Raw genomic sequence first — 21,166 nt, 5'->3', positions numbered from 1 at the left:
ATGGTTGCTGATAATGGGCCTCTGTACGCCTATGTGTAGATATTCCATACAAAATCTGCCGTTTCCAGCTACAATAGCCATTTACAACATTAACAATGTCTACACTGTATTTCTGATCAATTTGATGTTATTTTAATGGACAAAAAAATTGCTTTTCTTTCCAAAACAAGGACCTTTCTAAGTGACCCCAAACTTTTGAACGGCAGTGTACATACATACATACTCACTCTGGACTCCGACATTGCTCGTCCTAATATTTATATATTTCTTAATTCCATTCTTTTACATTTTTAGATGTGTGTATTGTTAGATATTACTGCACTGTTGGAGCTAGGATCAAAAGCATTTTGCTACACCCACAATAACTTATGCTAAATATGTGTATGTGGCCAACAAAATGTGATTTGATTTGTTAAGCAATTTTTTTATCCTGAATTAATTTAGGCTTGCCAAAACAAAGGGGTTGAATACTTATTCACTCAAGACATTTCAGCTTTTTATTTAGAATGAATTTGTAAAAATGTCTAAAAACATAATTCCACTGACATTATGGGGTATTGTGTAGGCCAGTGAAGATAAACACTAAATTTAATCCACTTGAAATTCAGGCTGAAACACAACAAAATGTGGAAAAAGTCAAGGGGTGTGAATACTTTGAAGGCACTGTAGATGGATACAAAAACCGAAGCCAAACAATCCACAATGTCTCAAAGAAAGCAACATTATTTCCCATACATTTACACACAAACAAGCATTTTCATTACTATGTTTTTATTAATAGGGTATGGCATTTCTGTATAATCATTTCAATAATTTTTTCAAAATAAAGTACATGTATTCTCATCGCTATGTAAAACGGGTTGTTTTTCTGTTGCTAAGACAGAGTAATTGTGGTCATTTAGGTCACTATGTTTACTTGGATTCACGTCAGACATTAATTTGTTCACTTTTATCAAGACATCTAATCTTCATGTTGGTTGATGAAGCCCAATCACTTAATTTGTATGAGTGTTGCATCTTTGTAAAATTACATCATATGTATATTTTATGTAACCTTCTAATAAATAAGCCAACCTTTCAGCCAGACATCTGTGAGGAACATAAACATTGTGTTGATGTTCTGAATGCAACTCCTCCATGTACAAAACGGGTACACTTAAATGAACGATAGTAACCACAGACAGACTCATTAATCCAAAAGCCCTTGGCAACCCTCTTCAACCCCCTGGGACAACTGTCATCTGCGGTCCAGTTTTAGTCAATAAGCACATAGGACGTGTTGCTAGGCTGCAGACATATGGCGATCTAGGGAACACAAGAGCTGCAGCACCAGCGCCATCTCCTGCAGGGGCAACCACACCATATGGCAGTCAGAGCTCACCTCTGGAAAGAGAAACACAGAACAGCATCTCTCAGGAGAAATAATTATAGATGTGGGATGATGAACTAAGGTAAGGTCATGATAGCAGGTCATGGTGACAAACTGACTTCAGGGTAATTTACATACAAAGTATAGGTTTTAGGACTTTAATATTTTGTTTGTTTTGCTCATTGATCTGCATTATATACGCTGTGTATACCAAACATTCGAAAACCTTCCTAATATTGAGTTGCACCCCCCTCCCTTTGCCATCAGAACAGCCTCAATTCGTCGACGCATGAACTCTACGAGGTGTCGAAAGCGTTCCACAGGGATGCTGGCCCATGTTGACTCCAATGCTTCCCACAGTTGTGTCAAGTTGGCTGGACGTCCTTTGGGTGGTGGACCATTCTTGATACACATGGGAAACTGTTCAGCGTGAAAAACCCAGCTCCGTTGCTGTTCTTGACACAAACCGGCACGTAAATATTTTGTCTTGCCCATTCACCCTCTGAATGGCACTCACACAATCCATGTCTCAATTGTCTCAAGGCTAAAAAATCCTTATTTAACCTGTCAACTCCCCTTCATCACTGATTGTAGTGGATTTAACAAGTGACATCAATAAAGGATCATAGCTTTCAACTGGTCAGTCTGTATACGTACCCAGGCCATTGGCGTCGCTTGTCAGTCAAAGGAACATAGATCACACCCATTAGGGCTTTCCTGATGAAGGTGCCGTCACTCTGGCGATCGTACTGTTCTAGGACCTGGCTTCCCCCATCAGGACCAACAGGCAAGACCAGCCTTCCACCAGGCTTCAACTGATCCAGGAGCTGTGTAATGAAGGCATAAATGATGAGAATGCAATATCACAGGTTTTGAAGTAATTATCTTGAGCATGAAAAATGCACACATTTACTTTACCTCCCTTGTGAAAAGACAATGTTGTAAAATATATGTTAATGATGTTATAATGCTCTGATATACAGTGGGGGAAAAAAGTATTTAGTCAGCCACCAATTGTGCAAGTTCTCCCACTTAAAAAGATGAGAGAGGCCTGTAATTTTCATCATAGGTACACGTCAACTATGACAGACAAAATGAGCATTTTTTTCTCTCCAGAAAATCACATTGTAGGATTTTTTATGAATTTATTTGCAAATTATGGTGGAAAATAAGTATTTGGTCAATAACAAAAGTTTCTCAATACTTTGTTATATACCCTTTGTTGCCAATGACACAGGTCAAACGTTTTCTGTAAGTCTTCACAAGGTTTTCACACACTGTTGCTGGTATTTTGGCCCATTCCTCCATGCAGATCTCCTCTAGAGCAGTGATGTTTTGGGGCTGTCGCTGGGCAACACAGACTTTCAACTCCCTCCAAAGATTTTCTATGGGGTTGAGATCTGGAGACTGGCTAGGCCACTCCAGGTCCTTGAAATGCTGCTTACGAAGCCACTCCTTCGTTGCCCGGGCGGTGTGTTTGGGATCATTGTCATGCTGAAAGACCCAGCCACGTTTAATCTTCAATGCCCTTGCTGATGGAAGGAGGTTTTCACTCAAAATCTCACGATACATGGCCCCATTCATTCTTTCCTTTACACGGATCAGTCGTCCTGGTCCCTTTGCAGAAAAACAGCCCCAAAGCATGATGTTTCCACCCCCATGCTTCACAGTAGGTATGGTGTTCTTTGGATGCAACTCAGCATTCTTTGTCCTCCAAACACGACGAGTTGAGTTTTTACCAAAAAGTTCTATTTTGGATTCATCTGACCATATGACATTCTCCCAATCCTCTTCTGGATCATCCAAATGCACTCTAGAAAACTTCAGACGGGCCTGGACATGTACTGGCTTAAGCAGGGGGACACGTCTGGCACTGCAGGATTTGAGTCCCTGGCGGCGTAGTGTGTTACTGATGGTAGGCTTTGTTACTTTGGTCCCAGCTCTCTGCAGGTCATTCACTAGGTCCCCCCGTGTGGTTCTGGGATTTTTGCTCACCGTTCTTGTGATCATTTTGACCCCACGGGGTGAGATCTTGCGTGGAGCCCCAGATCGAGGGAGATTATCAGTGGTCTTGTATGTCTTCCATTTCCTAATAATTGCTCCCACAGTTGATTTCTTCAAACCAAGCTGCTTACCTATTGCAGATTCAGTCTTCCCAGCCTGGTGCAGGTCTACAATTTTGTTTCTGGTGTCCTTTGACAGCTCTTTGGTCTTGGGCATAGTGGAGTTTGGAGTGTGACTGTTTGAGGTTGTGGACAGGTGTCTTTTATACTGATAACAAGTTCAAACAGGTGCCATTAATACAGGTAACGAGTGGAGGACAGAGGAGCCTCTTAAAGAAGAAGTTACAGGTCTGTGAGAGCCAGAAATCTTGCTTGTTTGTAGGGGACCAAATACTTATTTTCCACCATAATTTGCAAATAAATTCATTAAAAATCCTACAATGTGATTTTCTGGATTTTTCCCTCAATTTGTCTGTCATAGTTGACGTGTACCTATGATGAAAATTACAGGCCTCTCTCATCTTTTTAAGTGGGAGAACTTGCACAATTGGTGGCTGACTAAATACTTTTTTCCCCCACTGTAATTCCCATAATGATTTAAATTGCTCTGAAATCCTAATGCCATTAATGATGTAGTAATGCTTTGACATCATAATGCATTTAATGGTGTAATAATGCTCTAACATAATGCCCATAATGTTGTAATAATGCTCTAACATAATGGCCTTAATGACGTTCCGATATAGATGCGGTAAAGGAGGCAATGGAACACAGACGTTCCATTGACCAGATTGGCACACATTCAATAAATCTGATCTAACAATTCGTATTCATATTCGTCAAATCCGTCATGATATATGTATTGTAACAGGTCCACAATGTGGTTACTTATAGTGCCTTCAAAAAGTATTCACAACCCTTGACTTTTTCCACATTGTGTTAGACAGAATTTAAAATGTATTCAATTTAGATTTCTTTGTCATTGGCTTACACACAATACCCCATTTAGATTTCTTTGTCATTGGCTTACACACAATACCCCATAATGTCAAAGTAGAATTATGTTTTTTATTGTAGAAATTTTTACAAATTAATTGTCTTGAGTCAATAAGTATTCAACCTCTTTGTCATGGCAAGCCTAAATAAGTTCAGGAGTAAAAATGTGCTTAACAAGTCACATAATAAGTTGCATGGGCTCACTCTGTGTGCAATAATACTTTTTAACATGAGCAGTGAATTTAAAACACAGATTCAACCACAAAGACCAGGGATGTTTTCTAATGCCTCGCAAAGATTGGTAGATCACCAAAAAAAATAAAAAATAAACACAGACACTGAATATCCCTTTGAGCATGGTGAAGTTATTAATTAGGCTTTGGATGGTGTATCAATACACCCAGCCACTACAAAGATACAGGCATCCTTCCTAACTCATTTGCCGGAGAGAAAGGAAACCGCTCTGGGATTTCACCATGAGTTTAATGGCTGTGATAGGAGAAAACTGAGGAGGGATTAACAACATTGTAGTTACTCCACAATACTAGCCTAATTGACAGAGTGAAAAGAAGGAAGCCTGTACAGAATAAAACATATTCTAAAACATGCACCTTGTTTGCGACAAGGCACTAAAATAATACTGCAAAAAATGTGGCAAAGCAATTAACTTTATGTCCTGAATACAAAGTGTTATGTTTGAGGCAAATTCAATACAACATTACCGAGTACCTCTCCATATTTTCAAGCATAGTGGTGGCTGCATCATGTTATGTGCATCCTTGTAATCGTTAATTACTGGGGAATTTTTCTGGTTAAAAATAAAACGGAATGCTAAGCACAGGCAAAATCCTAGTGGAAAACCTGGTTCAGTCTGCTTTTCACCAGAATTCCACTTTCAGCAGGACAATAACCTAAAACACAAGGCCAAATCTGAAAATGGTTGTTTAGCAATGATCAACAACCAATTTGACAGAGCTTGAAGAATTTTGAAAATAATAAATTAGCAAATGTTGCACAATCCAGGTGTGGAATATCCAGAACGACTCACAGCTGTAATCACTGCCAAAGGTGCTTCTACAAAGTATTGACTCAGGGGTGTGAATACTATGTAAATTAGATATTTCTGTATTTCATTTTCAATACATTTGCAAAAATATCTAAAACCATGTTTTCACTTTGTCATTATGGGGTATTGTGTGTAGATGGGTACATTTTGATCCCACTTTGTTAAAAGTCAAGGGGTGTGAATACTTTCTGAAGGCAATGTAAGTCCGATTTGGATATATTTGGCTGTTTTCTCTGCATACCATGGCTAAATGCTAACTCCCGTTTGTATAAGCTGGTTAGCATAGCTAGCATACAGAAATCGGTGGTGGTAGACAAAGTCGTTTTTAACTGTAATGCAGTTGATTGGTGATGATGACATGAACACGTATTGGGGTTGACATCCCTACAGGCATTATGAGATATTTGATTTTTTTTACCCCTTTTTCTCCCCAATTTCGTGATAACAATCTTGTCTCATCGCTGCAACTCCCCAACGGGTTTGGGAGAGGCGAAGGTCGAGTCCTCCGAAACATGACCCACCAAACTGCGCTTCTAAACACCTGCCCGCTTAACCCGTAAGCCAGCTGCACCAATGTGTCGGAGGAAACACTGTTCAACTGACGACCGAAGTCAGCCTGCAGGTGCCCGGCTCGCCACAAGGAGTTGCTAGAGAGCGATGAGCCAAGTAAAACCTTCACCTAACCCGGACAAAGCTGGGCCAATTGTGCGCCACCCTATGGGACTCCCGGTCACGGCCGGTAATGACAAAGCCTGGGATCGAACCCCAGGCTGTAGTGACGCCGCAACACTGCGATGCAGTGCCTTAGATCACTGCGCCACTCGGGAGGCCCTATATACTGACATTTTTACCTCAGCATAGTGTGAAATACACATAAACAATACCCTAAATGTAGGCTAATTTAACTTGGGGGCAATGAGGAAACCCCACGTGTTACCATGGCAATTCCATTGTTTTCGCTAAAGTTCAACTGACCTCTTTACCGCATCTATTACTGATGATAAATTCAAGTCGTCAGTCAAATAAAAACACTGGCTTGAAAGTTATAGATCGGCCAAGTCCTTACAGCTGTAGGGAGCGTAGGCGCGGCTGCCCCTACGTGAATGGCATCATATGGGGCTCCATCAGGGTAGCCTAACCGTCCATCTCCGACTGAGAAAAACATGAATATTATCAAACATTGTTTTGGTGTTTGGAGAGAAGAGAGAATGTATTTGACAATTTAAAACACAATACAAATCACACGTGGATAATGCATCAGAGGATGACACAACAAAGTTTGAAAATGTATTTTCATTGTGGTCCTTTACTAGGCATACTTTGGTAACACATAACAAAACAAAGGACAGGACGACATTGTCATAGCCTAGAGCATTACACAGATATGTATTTTTAATATTTTTGATATTGCTTGATCATTAGCCAGCTTTTGACATTCTTTTTAAATGAAGTTATGGTCAGCATGGCTTTGAGTTGCTGTGGAAGGTTGTTCCACTCAACAGTGCCGGTATATAAAAAGGTGTTCTTACCAGACATTTAAATTTAAAAAGACAATATCAGAGTCTCTGGCTCTGGTGTTGTATTGGTGGACATCTCTAATATAAGTAAAATTATTCGATAGGTACCTTGGGGCTGAGTCAGTAATAATTCTATGGACCCGACCAAGTTGATTTAATATGACCCTTTTCTCTACAGATAGCCAGCCTAGATAATTAAAACGTTTGACCTCCAGATGAGTACGAGGGGGGAGTTTAAGTACAACTCTCACCAGCTTGTTTTGTCTGGTCTGTAGTTTACATGATCTTTAGATGTTTAGGGATGCTGGTGAACCATGATGTCCACGCATAATCAAAGTGACACTGAAGTAGCGCACCTGCCAGAGTCTTTAGGGTGCCACTATCAAGATATTTTGAGGTCCGAGCTACGAATTTAATTTTTTGGTTTATCTTTGTTAAAACCTTTAGGGCCATAGTCTCACCAGTCAGGTACAGTTGAAGTCTGACGTTTACATACACTTAAAACGAATTAAAACTCGTTTTTCAACCACTCCACAAATGTCTTGTTAACAAACTATAGTTTTGGCAAGTCGGTTAGGACATCTACTTTGTGCATGACAAAAGTAATTTTTCCAACAATTGTTTACAGACAGATTATTTCACTTATAATTCACTGTATCACAATTCCAGTGGGTCAGAAGTTTACATACACTAAGTTGACGGTGCCTTTAAACAGCTTGGAAAATTCCAGAAAATTATGTCATGGCTTTAGAAGCTTCTGATAGGCTAATTGACATCATTTGAATCCAATTGGAGGTGTACCTGTGGATGTATTTCAAGGCCTACCTTCAAACTCAGTGCCTCTTTGCTTGACATCATGGGAAAATCAAAATAAATCAGGCAAGACCTCAGGAAAAAAATTGTAGACCTCCACAAGTCTGGTTCATCCTTGGGAGCAATTTCCAAACGCCTGAAGGTACCACGGTCATCTGTACATACAATAGTACGCAAGTATAAACACCATGGGACCACACAGCCGTCATACCGCTCAGGAAGGAGACGTGTTCTGTCTCCTAGAGATGAACGTACTTTGGTGCGAAAAGTGCAAAGCAATCCCAGAACAACAGCAAAGGACTTTGTGAAGATGCTGGAGGAAACAGGTACAAAAGTATCTACAGTGGGGAGAACAAGTATTTGATACACTGCCGATTTTGCAGGTTTTCCTACTTACAAAGCATGTAGAGGTCTGTAATTTTTATCATAGGTACACTTCAACTGTGAGAGACGGAATCTAAAACAAAAATCCAGAAAATCACATTGTATGATTTTTAAGTAATTAATTTGCATTTTATTGCATGACATAAGTATTTGATACATCAAAAAAGCAGAACTTAATATTTGGTACAGAAACCTTTGTTTGCAATTACAGAGATCATATGTTTCCTGTAGGTCTTGACCAGGTTTGCACACACGGCAGCAGGGATTTTGGCCCACTCCTACATACAGACCTTCTCCAGATCCTTCAGGTTTCGGGGTTGTCGCTGGGCAATACGGACTTTCAGCTCCCTCCAAAGATTTTCTATTGGGTTCAGGTCTGGAGACTGGCTAGGCCACTCCAGGACATTGAGATGCTTCTTACGGAGCCACTCCTTAGTTGCCCTGGCTGTGTGTTTCGGGTCGTTGTCATGCTAGAAGACCCAGCCACGACCCATCTTCAATGCTCTTACTGAGGGAAGGAGGTTGTTGGCCAAGATCTCGCGATACATGGCCCCATCCATCCTCCCCTCAATACGGTGCAGTCGTCCTGTCCCCTTTGCAGAAAAGCATCCCCAAAGAATGATGTTTCCACCTCCATGCTTCACGGTTGGGATGGTGTTCTTGGGGTTGTACTCATCCTTCTTCTTCCTCCAAACATGGCGAGTGGAGTTTAGACCAAAAAGCTATATTTTTGTCTCATCAGACCACATGACCTTCTTCCATTCCTCCTCTGGATCATCCAGATGGTCATTGGCAAACTTCAGACGGGCCTGGACATGCGCTGGCTTGAGCAGGGGGACCTTGCGTGCGCTGCAGGATTTTAATCCATGACGGCATAGTGTGTTACTAATGGTTTTCTTTGAGACGGTGGTTCCAGCTCTCTTCAGGTCATTGACCAGGTCCTAACGGTAGTTCTGGGCTGATCCCTCACCTTCCTTATGATCATTGATGCCCCACGAGGTGAGATCTTGCATGGAGCCCCAGACCGAGGATGATTGACCGTCATCTTGAACTTCTTCCATTTTCTAATAATTGCGCCAACAGTTGTTGCCTTCTCACCAAGCTGCTTGCCTATTGTCCTGTAGCCCATCCCAGCCTTGTGCAGGTCTACAATTTTATCCCTGATGTCCTTACACAGCTCTCTGGTCTTGGCCATTGTGAAGAGGTTGGAGTCTGTTTGATTGAGTGTGTGGACAGGTGTCTTTTATACAGGCAACGAGTTCAAACAGGTGCAGTTAATACAGGTAATGAGTGGAGAACAGGAGGGATTCTTAAAGAAAAACTAACAGGTCTGTGAGAGCCGGAATTCTTACTGGTTGGTAGGTGATCAAATACTTATTTCATCCAATAAAATGTAAAAATCATACAATGTGATTTTCTGGATTTTTGTTTTAGATTCCGTCTCTCACAGTTGAAGTGTGCCTATGATAAAAATTACAGACCTGTACATGCTTTGTAAGTAGGAAAACCTGCAAAATCGGCAGTGTATCAAATACTTGTTCTCCCCACTGTATATCCACAGTAAAACGAGTCCTATATCGACATAACCTGAAAGGCCGCTCAGCAAGGAAGAAGCTACTGCTCCAAAACCGCCATAAAAAAGCCAGACTATGGTTTGCAATTGCACATGGAGACAAAGATCTTACTTTTTGGAGAATTGTCCTCTGGTCTGATGAAACAAAAATAGAACTGTTTGGCCATAATGACCATCGTTATTTTTGGAGGAAAAAGGGGAAGGCTTGCAAGCCGAAGAACACCATCCCAACCGTGAAGCACGGGGGTGGCAGCATCATGCTGTGGGGGTGCTTTGCTGCAGGAGGGATTGTTGCACTTCAAAAAATAGATGGCATCATGAGGGAGGAAAATTATGTGGATATATTGAAGCAACATCTCAAGACATCAGTCAGGAAGTTAAAGCTTGGTCGCAAATGGGTCTTCCAAATGGACAATGACCCCCAAGCATACTTCCAAAGTTGTGGCAAAATGGCTTAAGGACAACAAAGTCAAGGTATTGGAGTGGCCATCACAAAGCCCTGACCTCTTATAGAAAATGTGTGGGCAGAACTGAAAAAGCGTGTGCGAGCAAGGAGGCCTACAAACCTGACTCAGTTACACCAGCTCTGTCAGGAGGAAGGGGCCAAAATTCACCCAACTTATTGTGGGAAGCTTTCTGGAAGGCTACCCGAAACGTTTGACCCAAGTTAAACAATTTAAAGGTAATGCTTCCAAATACTAATTGAGTGTATGTAAACTTCTGACCCACTGGGAATGTGATGAAAGAAATAAAAGCTTAAATAAATCATTCTCTCTATTTTAAGAATGTGAAATGTCAGAATAATAGTAAAGTAGTGATCCTAACTGACCTAAAATAGGGAATTTTTACTAGGATTAAATGTAATTGGCTAAGGTGTATGTAAACCTCCGACTTCAACTGTACCTATCCAATTCACACCCAAGCTAGCTGACTGAGGTTTTTGGTGTAACCACTGAGTTGCTTTGCAACTAAAACTAGGGGGCCTTGCAAGCTTTACTCTGGAACCAAATAAGATGGATTCTGTTTTTCCAAGATGCACTGAAAGTTTGTTATCTGAAAGCCATTTAGTGATATTGGATAACGCCGCACTAAGGATCTCTTCTACTGAGGCTTTGTTCTTATGGGACATCAGTAGAGCAGAGTCATCAGCATACAAAAACGAATTACAAGAGCAGGCTGATTTCATATCGTTAATGTACAGTAGGAAGAGAAGTGTGCCAAGGTCCTCCCCTGTGGCACCCCACAGCTAATCCCCTTTGCAATATAATGTTTTCCATTAACATCCATCATTTGGTCTCTACCTATTAAATAGGATGTAACCCAGTCAGTGGCCCTGCTCTTAAAACCAAAGGCTTTTAAACTTATAGAGCATGATAATATGAACAACCATGTCAAATGCCTTCTGCAGATCCAGCATTACCATTCCACAGAAATTTCCCTGGTCAACTTCTTTCCTGATAAAGTCAGTTAAAAACAATAGACGTGTCAGTGGAGTGGGACTTTTAAAAACCAGACTGTAGTTCGTATAAAATATTATTCTTACTAGTATATTCCTCTATCTGTTCATACATTTATTTTTCCAGCACTTTAGACAGCACACTCAAAATAGATACAGGTTGCACTTGTCTGTTTTGCTGCCCTTCTTGTAGACAGGGATCACTCTAGCAAGTTTCGTATCCGTGGGAACCTCTTAAAAACCTGGCAGGGATATTGTTGAGGCCTGTAGCTTTAGAGCAGTTTAGTTCTCTTGACAACTTCAGCCTGAGAAACGCGAAAATAGGAAAAGGCATCAGCTTGTACACCCATCTTGGAGTAATAGCCTAGGACCTGACCCTACCATACACTCCAGTACAACCGGGTAGCTTCTCAACCAAATTTGAGGAAACTGTTGTGAAAACGGTATTGAGATTGTCAGCTGCCACTTCCTTGTCAAACGTGACTTCTCCATTGACCTCACTAACCAAGCTTTTGCTATTCGTTTTCTGTTTATTTCTATATCCCTACTGTTTTAGGGACTGCCACAACATCCTAGGAGTATGCCTATTCTCACCAATTTTGTTTTAAAATATGAATTTTTGGCATCTTCAATCATCTGACTAGCTTTGTTCCTTAGGGTTCTGTGTCTAGTGAAAGCATCTTCCTCTTTGGTTCTGTTATATTCTAGAAATGCAGTATTCCTTGATTTAACGGCCTCAAGGATTTCCTGATTCATCCAAGGTTCAGTTCTTTGTTTTAATTCCTATGGTTTTCCATGGAGCCACTATATCCACAATGCTTAAGAAACAGTTGTTGAAACAGTCCCATGCTTTATCCATATTTAGACATGTAAGTACCGGGTCCCAATGTACTTTATTCAAGTGATCAATAAATGCATCTTTGCTATAATGTTTCAGACACCTAACAGTTATTATTATGTTATTATTATATTATGTTGCGACAGTAAGAGCATTTTCTGAGCCTTTCTTGTGCAATAAATTATTGAATGGTCACTAATCCCATAGGGAATGACACCACTGAGAAATCTCAGATTTATCAGACACCAATACAAACATATAGTGTCTCATGATGACTAAATATGGTTTGCCAACTCAACCTTTACATCTTTCATTATTTGTTTAACAAAAAACATGACCTATAATTTGCATTGTATGTTGTCTGAACATAGAGCTGAATACATAGCCTTTCAGTCACCGGACTTACCGACAAGTCTGATACGCCCTGAAGAGAGCAGCTCGGGGTCGTCAGCCTGGACGTTCCTCACAGAGGTTTGGACCAGCTCATCTATGTGTTCAATCCCTACTACTTTCCCTGTCGGCCCTACCTACAAAGGGAAAGAGAAGCAAATTACTATGAGGAAATATCACAAATATGATTATTGTAAAGTATGAACTCATACAAATCGATTCTGGAATTTACCATCCTCGCAAAGCACGCTGTGAGATAGCCACTTCCTGATCCCACATCCAATGCAGATGCCCCATCCATTAGCTTGTCACTTAGCACCTCCAGGGCATGTGCATGCTGAATAAACACCAGACAGCATCCATATTGAGCATTGTGTCATTATCTTTCCTACTTAGAAAATTACAAGTTCTATACTGAAACACTTACCATGTGTGGAGCACTGATTGTTGCCTTGAATCCTATGAAAACAAAGGAGATCATTATGTACTGTATGTAGTGATAGTCATCTATTCAACTGTCAATTATGCTACTTTGTACAAGTTTGTATGCTAGTCAGAATGTATAGTCGCTAGTGAAAGTCTACACACCCCTTGCACAGTCTTCACATTTTCTGCCTTAAAATGTAATCTAAAAAGTGAATATATTAGATTTTTTCCTACAGATCTACACAACCTACTTCACATTTTCAAAGTGAAAGAGAAATTATCAAAAATATAACTATACAATAAAAATGTATTTAAAAAAAGCTAAGATGTCTTGATTGTGTACGTCTTCACACCCCAGAGTTAATACTTGGTGGAAGCACCTTTGGCAGCCATTACAGCTGTAAATCATTTTGAATAAGATTCTACCAACTTTGCACAACGCTTAGGGCAACATACACTGAGTGTACAAAACATTAAGAACACCTGCTCTTTACATGACATAGACTGACCAGGTGAAAGCTATGATCCCTTATTGATGTCACTTGTTAAATCCACTTCAATCAGTGTAGATGAAAGGGGAGTTGACAGGTTAAAGAAGGATTTTTAAGCCTTGAGACAATCGAGACATGGATTTTGTATAGTGCCATTCAGAGGGTGAATGGGCAAGACAAAATATTTAAGTGCCTTTGAACGGGGTATGATAGTAGGTGCCAGGCGCACCGGTTTGTGTCAAGAACTGCAATGCTGCTGGATTTCTCATGCTCAACAGTTTTCCATGTGCATCAAGAATGGTCCACCACACAAAGGATTATCCAGCCAACTTGACACAACTGTGGGAAGCAACATGGGCCAGCATCCCTGTAGAACGCTTTCGACAACTTGTAGAGTTCATACCCTGACGAATTGAGGCTGTTCTGAGGGCAAAAGTGGGGGTGCAACTCAATATTAGGTATACTCTGTATATAATGCAGATCAATGAACAAAACTAAAAAAAGATTGATGAAGTCCTATAACCTATGTAAATTACCCTGAAGTAATTCCTAATATTTCTAATATTGAAGCAACTCAATATAAGGAAGGTGTTCTTAATGTTTTGATCACTCAGTGTATATCCATTGTTTTCATCAAAATTGCTCAAGCCCAGTAAATTTGGTTGGGAATCATTGATGGACAGCAATATTATAAGCCTATTCTCTGATTTTCAAGCTAAATTAAGTCAAGACTGAGACTGGAACTCTCAGGAACACTCAACACCTCTTGGAAATCCATTCTGGTGTGTCTTTGGCATTACATGTTTTGTAATTGTCCCGCTAAAAAATTTAACTATCCCAGGGTTAGGTTTTCAGAAGACTGAGGTGGATTTCCCTTGTACCTTTTACCTGAGATTTGCTCCTTTCATATTTATTTTGAACATGACAAAACTTCCAGCATACCCATAACATGATGCTACCACCACAATACTTACAAAATTGCAGTGTTGTCTTGCAGTATTACTTAATGGCCGTGTTGCAAATTGAATGGAGGATTTAGAGTGGATTTTTTATTTATTAACAAAGGCTTCCTTCTTTTTACTTTGTCATACAGGCCAGTAATGTGGAGTGAACACAATGTTGTTGATCCTCTGTATTTTCAAGTATTGTGGTGGCAGCATCATGTTATTGGTATGCTTGAAATATGAATGGATCAAAGCCCAGATAAAAAAGTTAGAGGAAACCCTGCCTCAGTCTTCTTAATACCTAACCCTGGAATAGCATTTTAATTTTCAGCGGGACAATTACACACATTTCAATGCCAAAGACACACCAGAATGGCTTTCTAACAGATGTTGTGTTCCTGAATGTTCCAATCTCAGTCCTGACTTAAATCTGCTTGAAAATCAGAGAGAAGGTTTAAATATTGCTGTCCATCAATAACTCTCAACCAAATTTACTGAGCTTGAGCAATTTTTACAAAAACAATGGATATACAGTATCTTGCCCTAAGAGTTGTGCAAAGTTGGTAGAATCGTATTCAAAATGATTCACAGCTGTAATGGCTGCCAAAGGTGCTTCCACCAAGTATCGTATTAACTCTGGGGTGTGAAGACAAACGCAATCAAGACATCTTAGTTTAATATATATATATATATATATATATATATATATATATATATATATATATATATATATATATATATATATATTAGATGTGTAGACTTTCACTAGGCACTGTACCTATGGACTGAGGAGAGTCAGCATACGGGTAGTCTCTGGAGTAGATCCCTCGGTCGGTGGCAAGCATGGCGTCAAACACCCGATCACTGCGGATAACCCCATGTTCTTTGGAGTAAAGGAGGCCATTTTCAAAGACAATTATTGAACACAGTGGCTTTTTAGCAGGATATGGGCATCAATATTCAACAGCAAAAAACAAAACTGTTTGCACCTTGCAATAGTGTGTTTCCTGCTCTATATGCCAGAGGGGCATATTTGGTCTACATCAGTAGTTCTCAACCAGGGGTAGTACCCCTCTGGGTACTTGGCCTATCCCAAGGGGGTCCTTGAGAAGACTCGAGACCATAGGCTTACTGGTAAAATGCACATGAGGGGGTACTTGGTGGTACAGTAACCAAAAAAGGTTGAGAACCACAGGTCAATGTAACATGTTTCCATCTGAACATTCCACAATGTTGTGTCCTGCTGAACGCAGCCCAGGACTGAGATCAGTCTCTCATACCTCTCAGGCGGTTGATAAGTTCTGGGTGTGTCTTTCCAGTGGACATCCATGCCATGGTTCTTGACAGCAGCACACCCATAGGGACTGCCAATACTGCCAGTCTGAACACTGCTTGCATCTCCTACACTGGTGGAGCTCCCTGACAATGTCAATAAAAACACACACTGTCACACAAAGACCCCATTGCAAGGTATGCTCAGACCGACCGCGCGCGCGCGCGCGCGACACACTTGTCACACTCACTAAGTAGCTACAAACTACATAACAAATAGCTAACGTTACCTTTTCAGAGAATATAAAAACAATCGACTATAGCACCTTTGTTAGCTAGCCAGCGAACGTAGCAAAAACGGTTGGTTTTGTTTGCATAACTCATAAAATACTACATGTAACACTAATATGAGTAGCAAAGCTTTTCCTAATTATGAACACGTACCTTGGTAGTAGCTATTTACCACCATCGATCTTCAAGATTTGGACTCCGTTGTAGGACACTTCCTGGTCCTCACACATGACTACCATAGCTGACCAATAATTTTGGGTTAACATAACTGAAAGCCAATGAGCACCAATAGAACCCCAGAATGACTTGACAGACAGTTACCCCATCTAATCAGATCACTCAAAACACGCCAAAGGAGGAGAGTTTGGATTTTGTTTAGGATTCCAGCTAGACTAGTAGGCTAGCTAGCTAACGTTGGCAAGTTTAAGTCCTACTGCCTGGAAAATACGGTTTAGTTGCTTTACATTTTATTTGAAGGTAAGACACCAAGATAACACGTTTAGCAGCGTGAACGTTTAGCTACCAGTTAGCTATAATTTTTTAATTCCAATGACAATGTGATTAATTTAACGCTAACGCGGCAACTTGGTATCTAACAAATAACGTAGAAACATTCTCATTCATTGCTGTTTAGATAATTTCTAATTTGGCGAAAAGTTTACCAACACCTTGCAATTGGTATACCGTCTAACTTAATCGCATTACTCAAGCTAGTTATCACTGAATTGATTATTGAGCTAGCTATCTGTTCATAGAGTTGTCCTATGTTGTTGACATTCTTTTCTCAACAGACTGCATCTGCATGAAGATGATTGACGAGTTCGAGAGTCATGAGACTCGGTCCAGCCGTGAGCTGTGGTCAGAGATCTGCTCGAGCCTGCCTGACGTGCAGAAGGAAGCTCAAGGCCAAGGGGGGGATGATGCCACACTGTTCACAGATTCATTCCAACCCTCACATGTTGGCAATGGCCTGCAATCTAATGGCATGTCTACGAGTTCCTCCTCTCACAGCGCCTGGGAACCTATGGAAGACTCGGATGTCTACATTGCTAGTTTAGGTAAAGTCAATCTAATATTGATCTTCTGTCATGTGTGTTCCTCCACCCTTATCTATGGCCCTTTTGATGCCATCAACACTGGTCCTTGACTTTAACTCCAACGCCTGTGTAAGTACTAGGGTGGAACAAAAGCTTGCAGACCCAACAGTTGTCTGTGGGTTTGGTGACCACCACCAATGCTTTACTGTAGTTTAGAGGGTCAGCATTCTTTCCATTTCGATGTTGGATACATGTAAACAGTAGTGTAAAACTTCTCATGCATCAATTCTATGTCCAGAAAGAGAGGAATAATTAATATGAAAGTATCCGAATGCATATCCCACTGGGCATACACTGGTTGAATCAACGTTGTTTCCACGTCATTTCAATGAAATTACGTTGAACCAACGTGGAATAGACATTGAATTGACATCTGTGCCCAGTGGGACTTTACTGTTGATCCTATTCTCCTCTTTCAACACACTTCTAAGTCTCATTTTCACTCGGCTATTTGGAATGATTGTGAGAAAGCTGGAAATCAAGGTCGGAAATCAAGGTTCTATTAATCCTAATCCCATAGTTCTTAACATACTATTGAAGTTGAATATAAATCCTGTCTTTCAGAGAACCGTCTGAAGAGAATAAAGGGCCAGTGTACTGAGGTGACTTCCAGGGAGATGCTGCGCTCCCTATCTCAGGCCAAAAAAGAATGCTGGGATAGATTCTTGCATGACGCTCAGAGCTCGGAACTCTTTCAGGAGGGCGAACTAGATCAGAGGTGAGCTGAAGAGCATAATTTGTTGTACTGTTAGAAGTAGGCCTATTAACTTTCTCCACTATCTCTGGACAGCTTTGGAGGCTGAGCTTATAAAGTGTCTTACAGGTCCATGGATTGTTTTGTTATAAACATTTTACATTTAAGTCATTTACGTCATTTAGCAGACGCTCTTATCCAGAGCGACTTACAGTAAGTGCATTCATCTTAAGATAGCTAGGTGAGACAACCACATATCACAGTCGTAGTAAGTATATTCTTCCTCAAAAAAGAAGTGATCAGCAAAGTCACTGCTAGTAGGAAATGTATTTTATTTTATGTTTTGGGGGGTGTAAGACTGAGATGTCTTATTTAAGATACTCTTTGATGAGGGAGGGTTTAAGACGTTTTTCGGGAGATGGGCAAGGAAGACAGATTAGAGCTTTGACTGGGCTGAGCGGGAGCAGACCTCCCGTAGGGGTGGGACGGCCAAGAGACCAGAGGTGTCAGAATGGAGTGCTCGGGTTGGGATGTAGGGTTTGAGCATAGCCTGAAGGTAGGGAGGGGCAGTTCCCTTTGCTGCTCCGTAGGCAACCACCATGGTCTTGTAGTGGATGCGAGCTTCGACTGGGAGCCAGTGGAGTGTACGGAGGAGCAGGGTGACATGGGAGAACTTGCAAAGGTTGAACACCAGAACACCAGATGGGCTGTGGCATTCTGGATAAGTTGCATGGGTTTGATGGCACAAGCGGGAGCCCAGCACCGCTTCTTGTGTGAGGAAAGGTTGTACTTTGCGCATGTTGTAGACATGAACCTGCAGGAGCGAGTCGCTGCTTTGATGTTTGCAGAGAATGACAGGATGTTGTCCAGGGTCACGCCAAGGTTCTTTACTCTCTGGGAGGGGGACACCGTGGAGTTGTCAACCGTGATGGTGAGGTCTTGGAGGGAGCAGGCCTTTCCCAGGAAGAAGAGCCGCTCCGTCTTGTCGAGGTTGTGCTTGAGGTGGTGGGCCGACACCCAAGCTGAGATATCTGCAAGGCATGCAGAGAAGCGTGTTGCTACCTGGGTATCAGAAAGGGGGAATGAGAAAAGTAGTTGAGTGTCATCCACATAGCAGTGATAGTAGAGACCATGAGAGGAGATGACGAAGCTGAGTGACATGGTGTATAGAGAAAAGAGGAAAGGGCCTAGAACCGAGCCCTACACCAGCAATGAGAACATGTGGTGCAAACACAGATCCTCTCCACACCACCTGGTAGGATCGACCTGCCAGGTAGGATGCAATCCAGGAGTGTGCAGAGCCTGAGACGCCCAGCCCTGAGAAGGTGGAGAGGAAGATCAGATGGTTCACAGTGTCTAAGGCAATGGATATATCTAGGAGGATAACAACAGAGGAGAGAGAGTCAGCTTTGGCAGAGCGGAGAGCCTCCACGACACAGAGAGCAGTGACATCAGAGGGGTCGAGTGTTGGTTTCTTTAGGAGGGGAGCAACTCTGGCCATCTTCAAGTCAGAGGGGACGCAGCCAATGGTCAGGGATGAGATGGAGAGGAATGGGAGAAGGTCTTTGGAGATAGTCTGGAGAAAGGAAGAGGGGATGGAGTGGGCAGGTTGTCGGGTGACTGGACATTACTACTCGCAGGATTTCATCTGGAGAGAGAGAGAGGGGAGAAAGAGGTCAAGGCGTAGGGTAGTTCTGTGTGAGTGGGACCAGTGGACTCAGTAGGCTGAGTGAATGAGGAGCGGATGTCGTCAAACTTTTTTTTCAAAGTGGTTGACAAAGTAGTCCGCAGGGAGGAGGAGTAGGTGGAGGATTAAGAAGGGAGGAGAAGGTGGAAAAATTGTTTCCCAGGGTTGGAGGCAGAGACTTGGAATAGAATGATAGAAAGCGGCTTTAGCAGCGGATACAGAAGAAGAGAAGGTAGAGTGGAAGGATGATAAGTCCTCCAGAAGTTTATTTTTCCTCCATTGTCACTCAGCTGCCCGCAGTCCTGTTCTTAGAGCACGCAGTCACTCAGCTAATGCGCTGTTCTGCAAGCATGCAGTCACGGAGCAGGAGGGGAGGTTCGAGCTGGCCGGGAGGAAAGGGGATAGTTGGAGTCAAATGAGGCAAATAGGGAGGAGAGTAGGGTCGACGCGGCAGAGTCAGTAGACAGGCGGGAGAAGGATTTAGCAGAAGGGAGAGATGATAGGATAGAAGAGGAGAGGGAGTGAAGATTGCGAAAGTCCATGACCATCTGGGTAGGGGCTGAGTGGGTAGGATTGGATGAGAGAGGGAGATCAAAGTAGTTATGAGACCTGGAGGGGGGTTGCAGTCTGAGACCTGGAGGGGGCTTGCAGTCTGAGACCTGGAGGGGGGTTGCAGTGAGATTAGTAAGCGTATTGCCTGCCATGTGAGTGTGAGGGGACTGGGTGATGTCAAAAGAGGCAAGGAGGGTAAAGAAAGTGGTGGAAAGAAATGAGTTGAAGTCAGGCATTGGGAGGTTGAAGTCGCCCAGTACTTTGCCTCTTTTTGTAATGAAAGGATGTGTGATAACTTCCATCTGTTCTTCACAGTGCCCTGGAGCATCTAAAGCGTTGGCTGGTACCTGAGAAAGTGGCCATCAGCGCTGAGGAGCTGGAATATCTCCTCCTGCCGTCACTGAGCCGAGAGCAGAACTCCACGGACCAATCACAGAGTGGACCAGAGGCAGCCACTCAGAACCCTGAAGAGGATGAGAGTCACACACCGGAGAAATAACTACCTGTTCACTTCAGACATTTTACCAAGGACCCTTATATGTTATCATGTGTTATAACTGGACAGGAACATGATGTGATTTCTTTAACTGTTGTTATTAGGTGTGTTTGTCTGTTTATTAATGTCTTGTCAAAATGGGAAATAATTAAATGACATATCATTGCAAATACTGCAACGGTCCATTGTTTGTCATGTAACTTTTATGATATGCGTCAATAAAAAATGCAGTTCATTGTTGGGTAATATCCCGAAACCATACTAGTTGCATTTTGTTAGGCTACTACACTATGTAACTATGTAGCACCAGAGATGGTCTATAATGTAATGAGCTTTGGCACTGCTTTTAAGATATGAGTCCTATCCAGAGTATTAATAGTTAAGATTAAATCATTATAAATGTAGCTACTATGTCCATTGCCATGTGTATGATAAATGTACTAGGTTCATTACCATGTGTATGATATACTGTACTACATATTTGAGATTCTGTAAGTATGATGAGAGATTCATTTGTATGAAGGAATCTTTTGAAACAAAGCTAATAAACTTGAGAAAAAATAGTATTTCTCTACCCATGTCTTTTTCTTTCACGTTCAGAAATATCACTAATCATTGGACATGTATACATGGTACTGTATAGCTACATTTAACATTCAATCCATTTCCTACTGTGTACTTCAGTTAATAGACAGCAGTGGTGAAATCATTAGACTGTCCATGCCATGGAACTGGACCTCAGTGGTAGAGGTCCCCCCCACCGGCCAGATTGCTCCTGAATCGAGTAAAGCAGTGAAAAGGTGGACTACTT

At 41.7% G+C, this 21,166-nt stretch overlaps 2 protein-coding genes across 3 annotated transcripts; one reads left to right on the top strand and one right to left on the bottom strand.

Annotated features, from left to right (window-relative positions):
- Positions 1 to 476: 476 nt before the first annotated feature.
- Positions 477 to 16,055, bottom strand: pcmtl (l-isoaspartyl protein carboxyl methyltransferase, like). Of its 2 annotated transcripts, none has more exons than XM_084144678.1 (9): positions 15,983 to 16,055; positions 15,547 to 15,685; positions 15,045 to 15,149; positions 12,833 to 12,864; positions 12,638 to 12,742; positions 12,422 to 12,542; positions 6,501 to 6,586; positions 2,027 to 2,196; positions 477 to 1,383 (listed from the first exon to the last, which is right to left on the bottom strand). In XM_084144678.1, the coding sequence occupies exons 2-9, from the start codon at positions 15,662 to 15,664 to the stop codon at positions 1,371 to 1,373; spliced, it is 750 nt and encodes a 249-aa protein (XP_084000804.1). In that variant the 5' UTR covers positions 15,665 to 15,685; positions 15,983 to 16,055; the 3' UTR covers positions 477 to 1,370. The 2 variants fall into 2 exon arrangements, with proteins under 2 accessions (XP_084000804.1, XP_084000805.1); XM_084144679.1 differs by having other exon boundaries at positions 15,829 to 16,005.
- A 130-nt stretch (positions 16,056 to 16,185) lies between these two features.
- Positions 16,186 to 20,921, top strand: LOC311103135 (coiled-coil domain-containing protein 32-like). Its single transcript, XM_084144681.1, has 4 exons — positions 16,186 to 16,306; positions 16,621 to 16,887; positions 17,491 to 17,644; positions 20,175 to 20,921. Exons 2-4 carry the CDS (start codon positions 16,632 to 16,634, stop codon positions 20,356 to 20,358), a joined length of 594 nt encoding a protein of 197 aa, XP_084000807.1. The 5' UTR covers positions 16,186 to 16,306; positions 16,621 to 16,631; the 3' UTR covers positions 20,359 to 20,921.
- The last annotated feature ends 245 nt before the right edge of the window (positions 20,922 to 21,166 follow it).

The sequence above is a fragment of the Coregonus lavaretus genome (genome assembly GCF_964263955.1).
Source record: "Coregonus lavaretus genome assembly, chromosome: 27".
Lineage (NCBI taxonomy): Eukaryota > Metazoa > Chordata > Actinopteri > Salmoniformes > Salmonidae > Coregonus > Coregonus lavaretus.
Note: the sequence above shows the minus strand (reverse complement) of the source record. Positions and strands in the feature narration are given on the sequence as shown.

Coding starts and splice junctions, on each gene's coding strand:
- pcmtl (XM_084144678.1), bottom strand. CDS start 15,664: ATGCAAGCAGTGTTCAGACTGGCAGTATTGGCAGTCCCTATGGGTGTG. Junction 12,543..12,637: donor CAGCGTGCTTTGCGAGGATG/GTAAATTCCAGA, acceptor TTCCCTTTGTAG/GTAGGGCCGACAGGGAAAGT. Junction 2,197..6,500: donor CGCCTACGCTCCCTACAGCT/GTAAGGACTTGG, acceptor TTCATTACACAG/CTCCTGGATCAGTTGAAGCC.
- LOC311103135 (XM_084144681.1), top strand. CDS start 16,632: ATGAAGATGATTGACGAGTTCGAGAGTCATGAGACTCGGTCCAGCCGT. Junction 16,888..17,490: donor TGTCTACATTGCTAGTTTAG/GTAAAGTCAATC, acceptor CCTGTCTTTCAG/AGAACCGTCTGAAGAGAATA. Junction 17,645..20,174: donor GAGGGCGAACTAGATCAGAG/GTGAGCTGAAGA, acceptor TGTTCTTCACAG/TGCCCTGGAGCATCTAAAGC.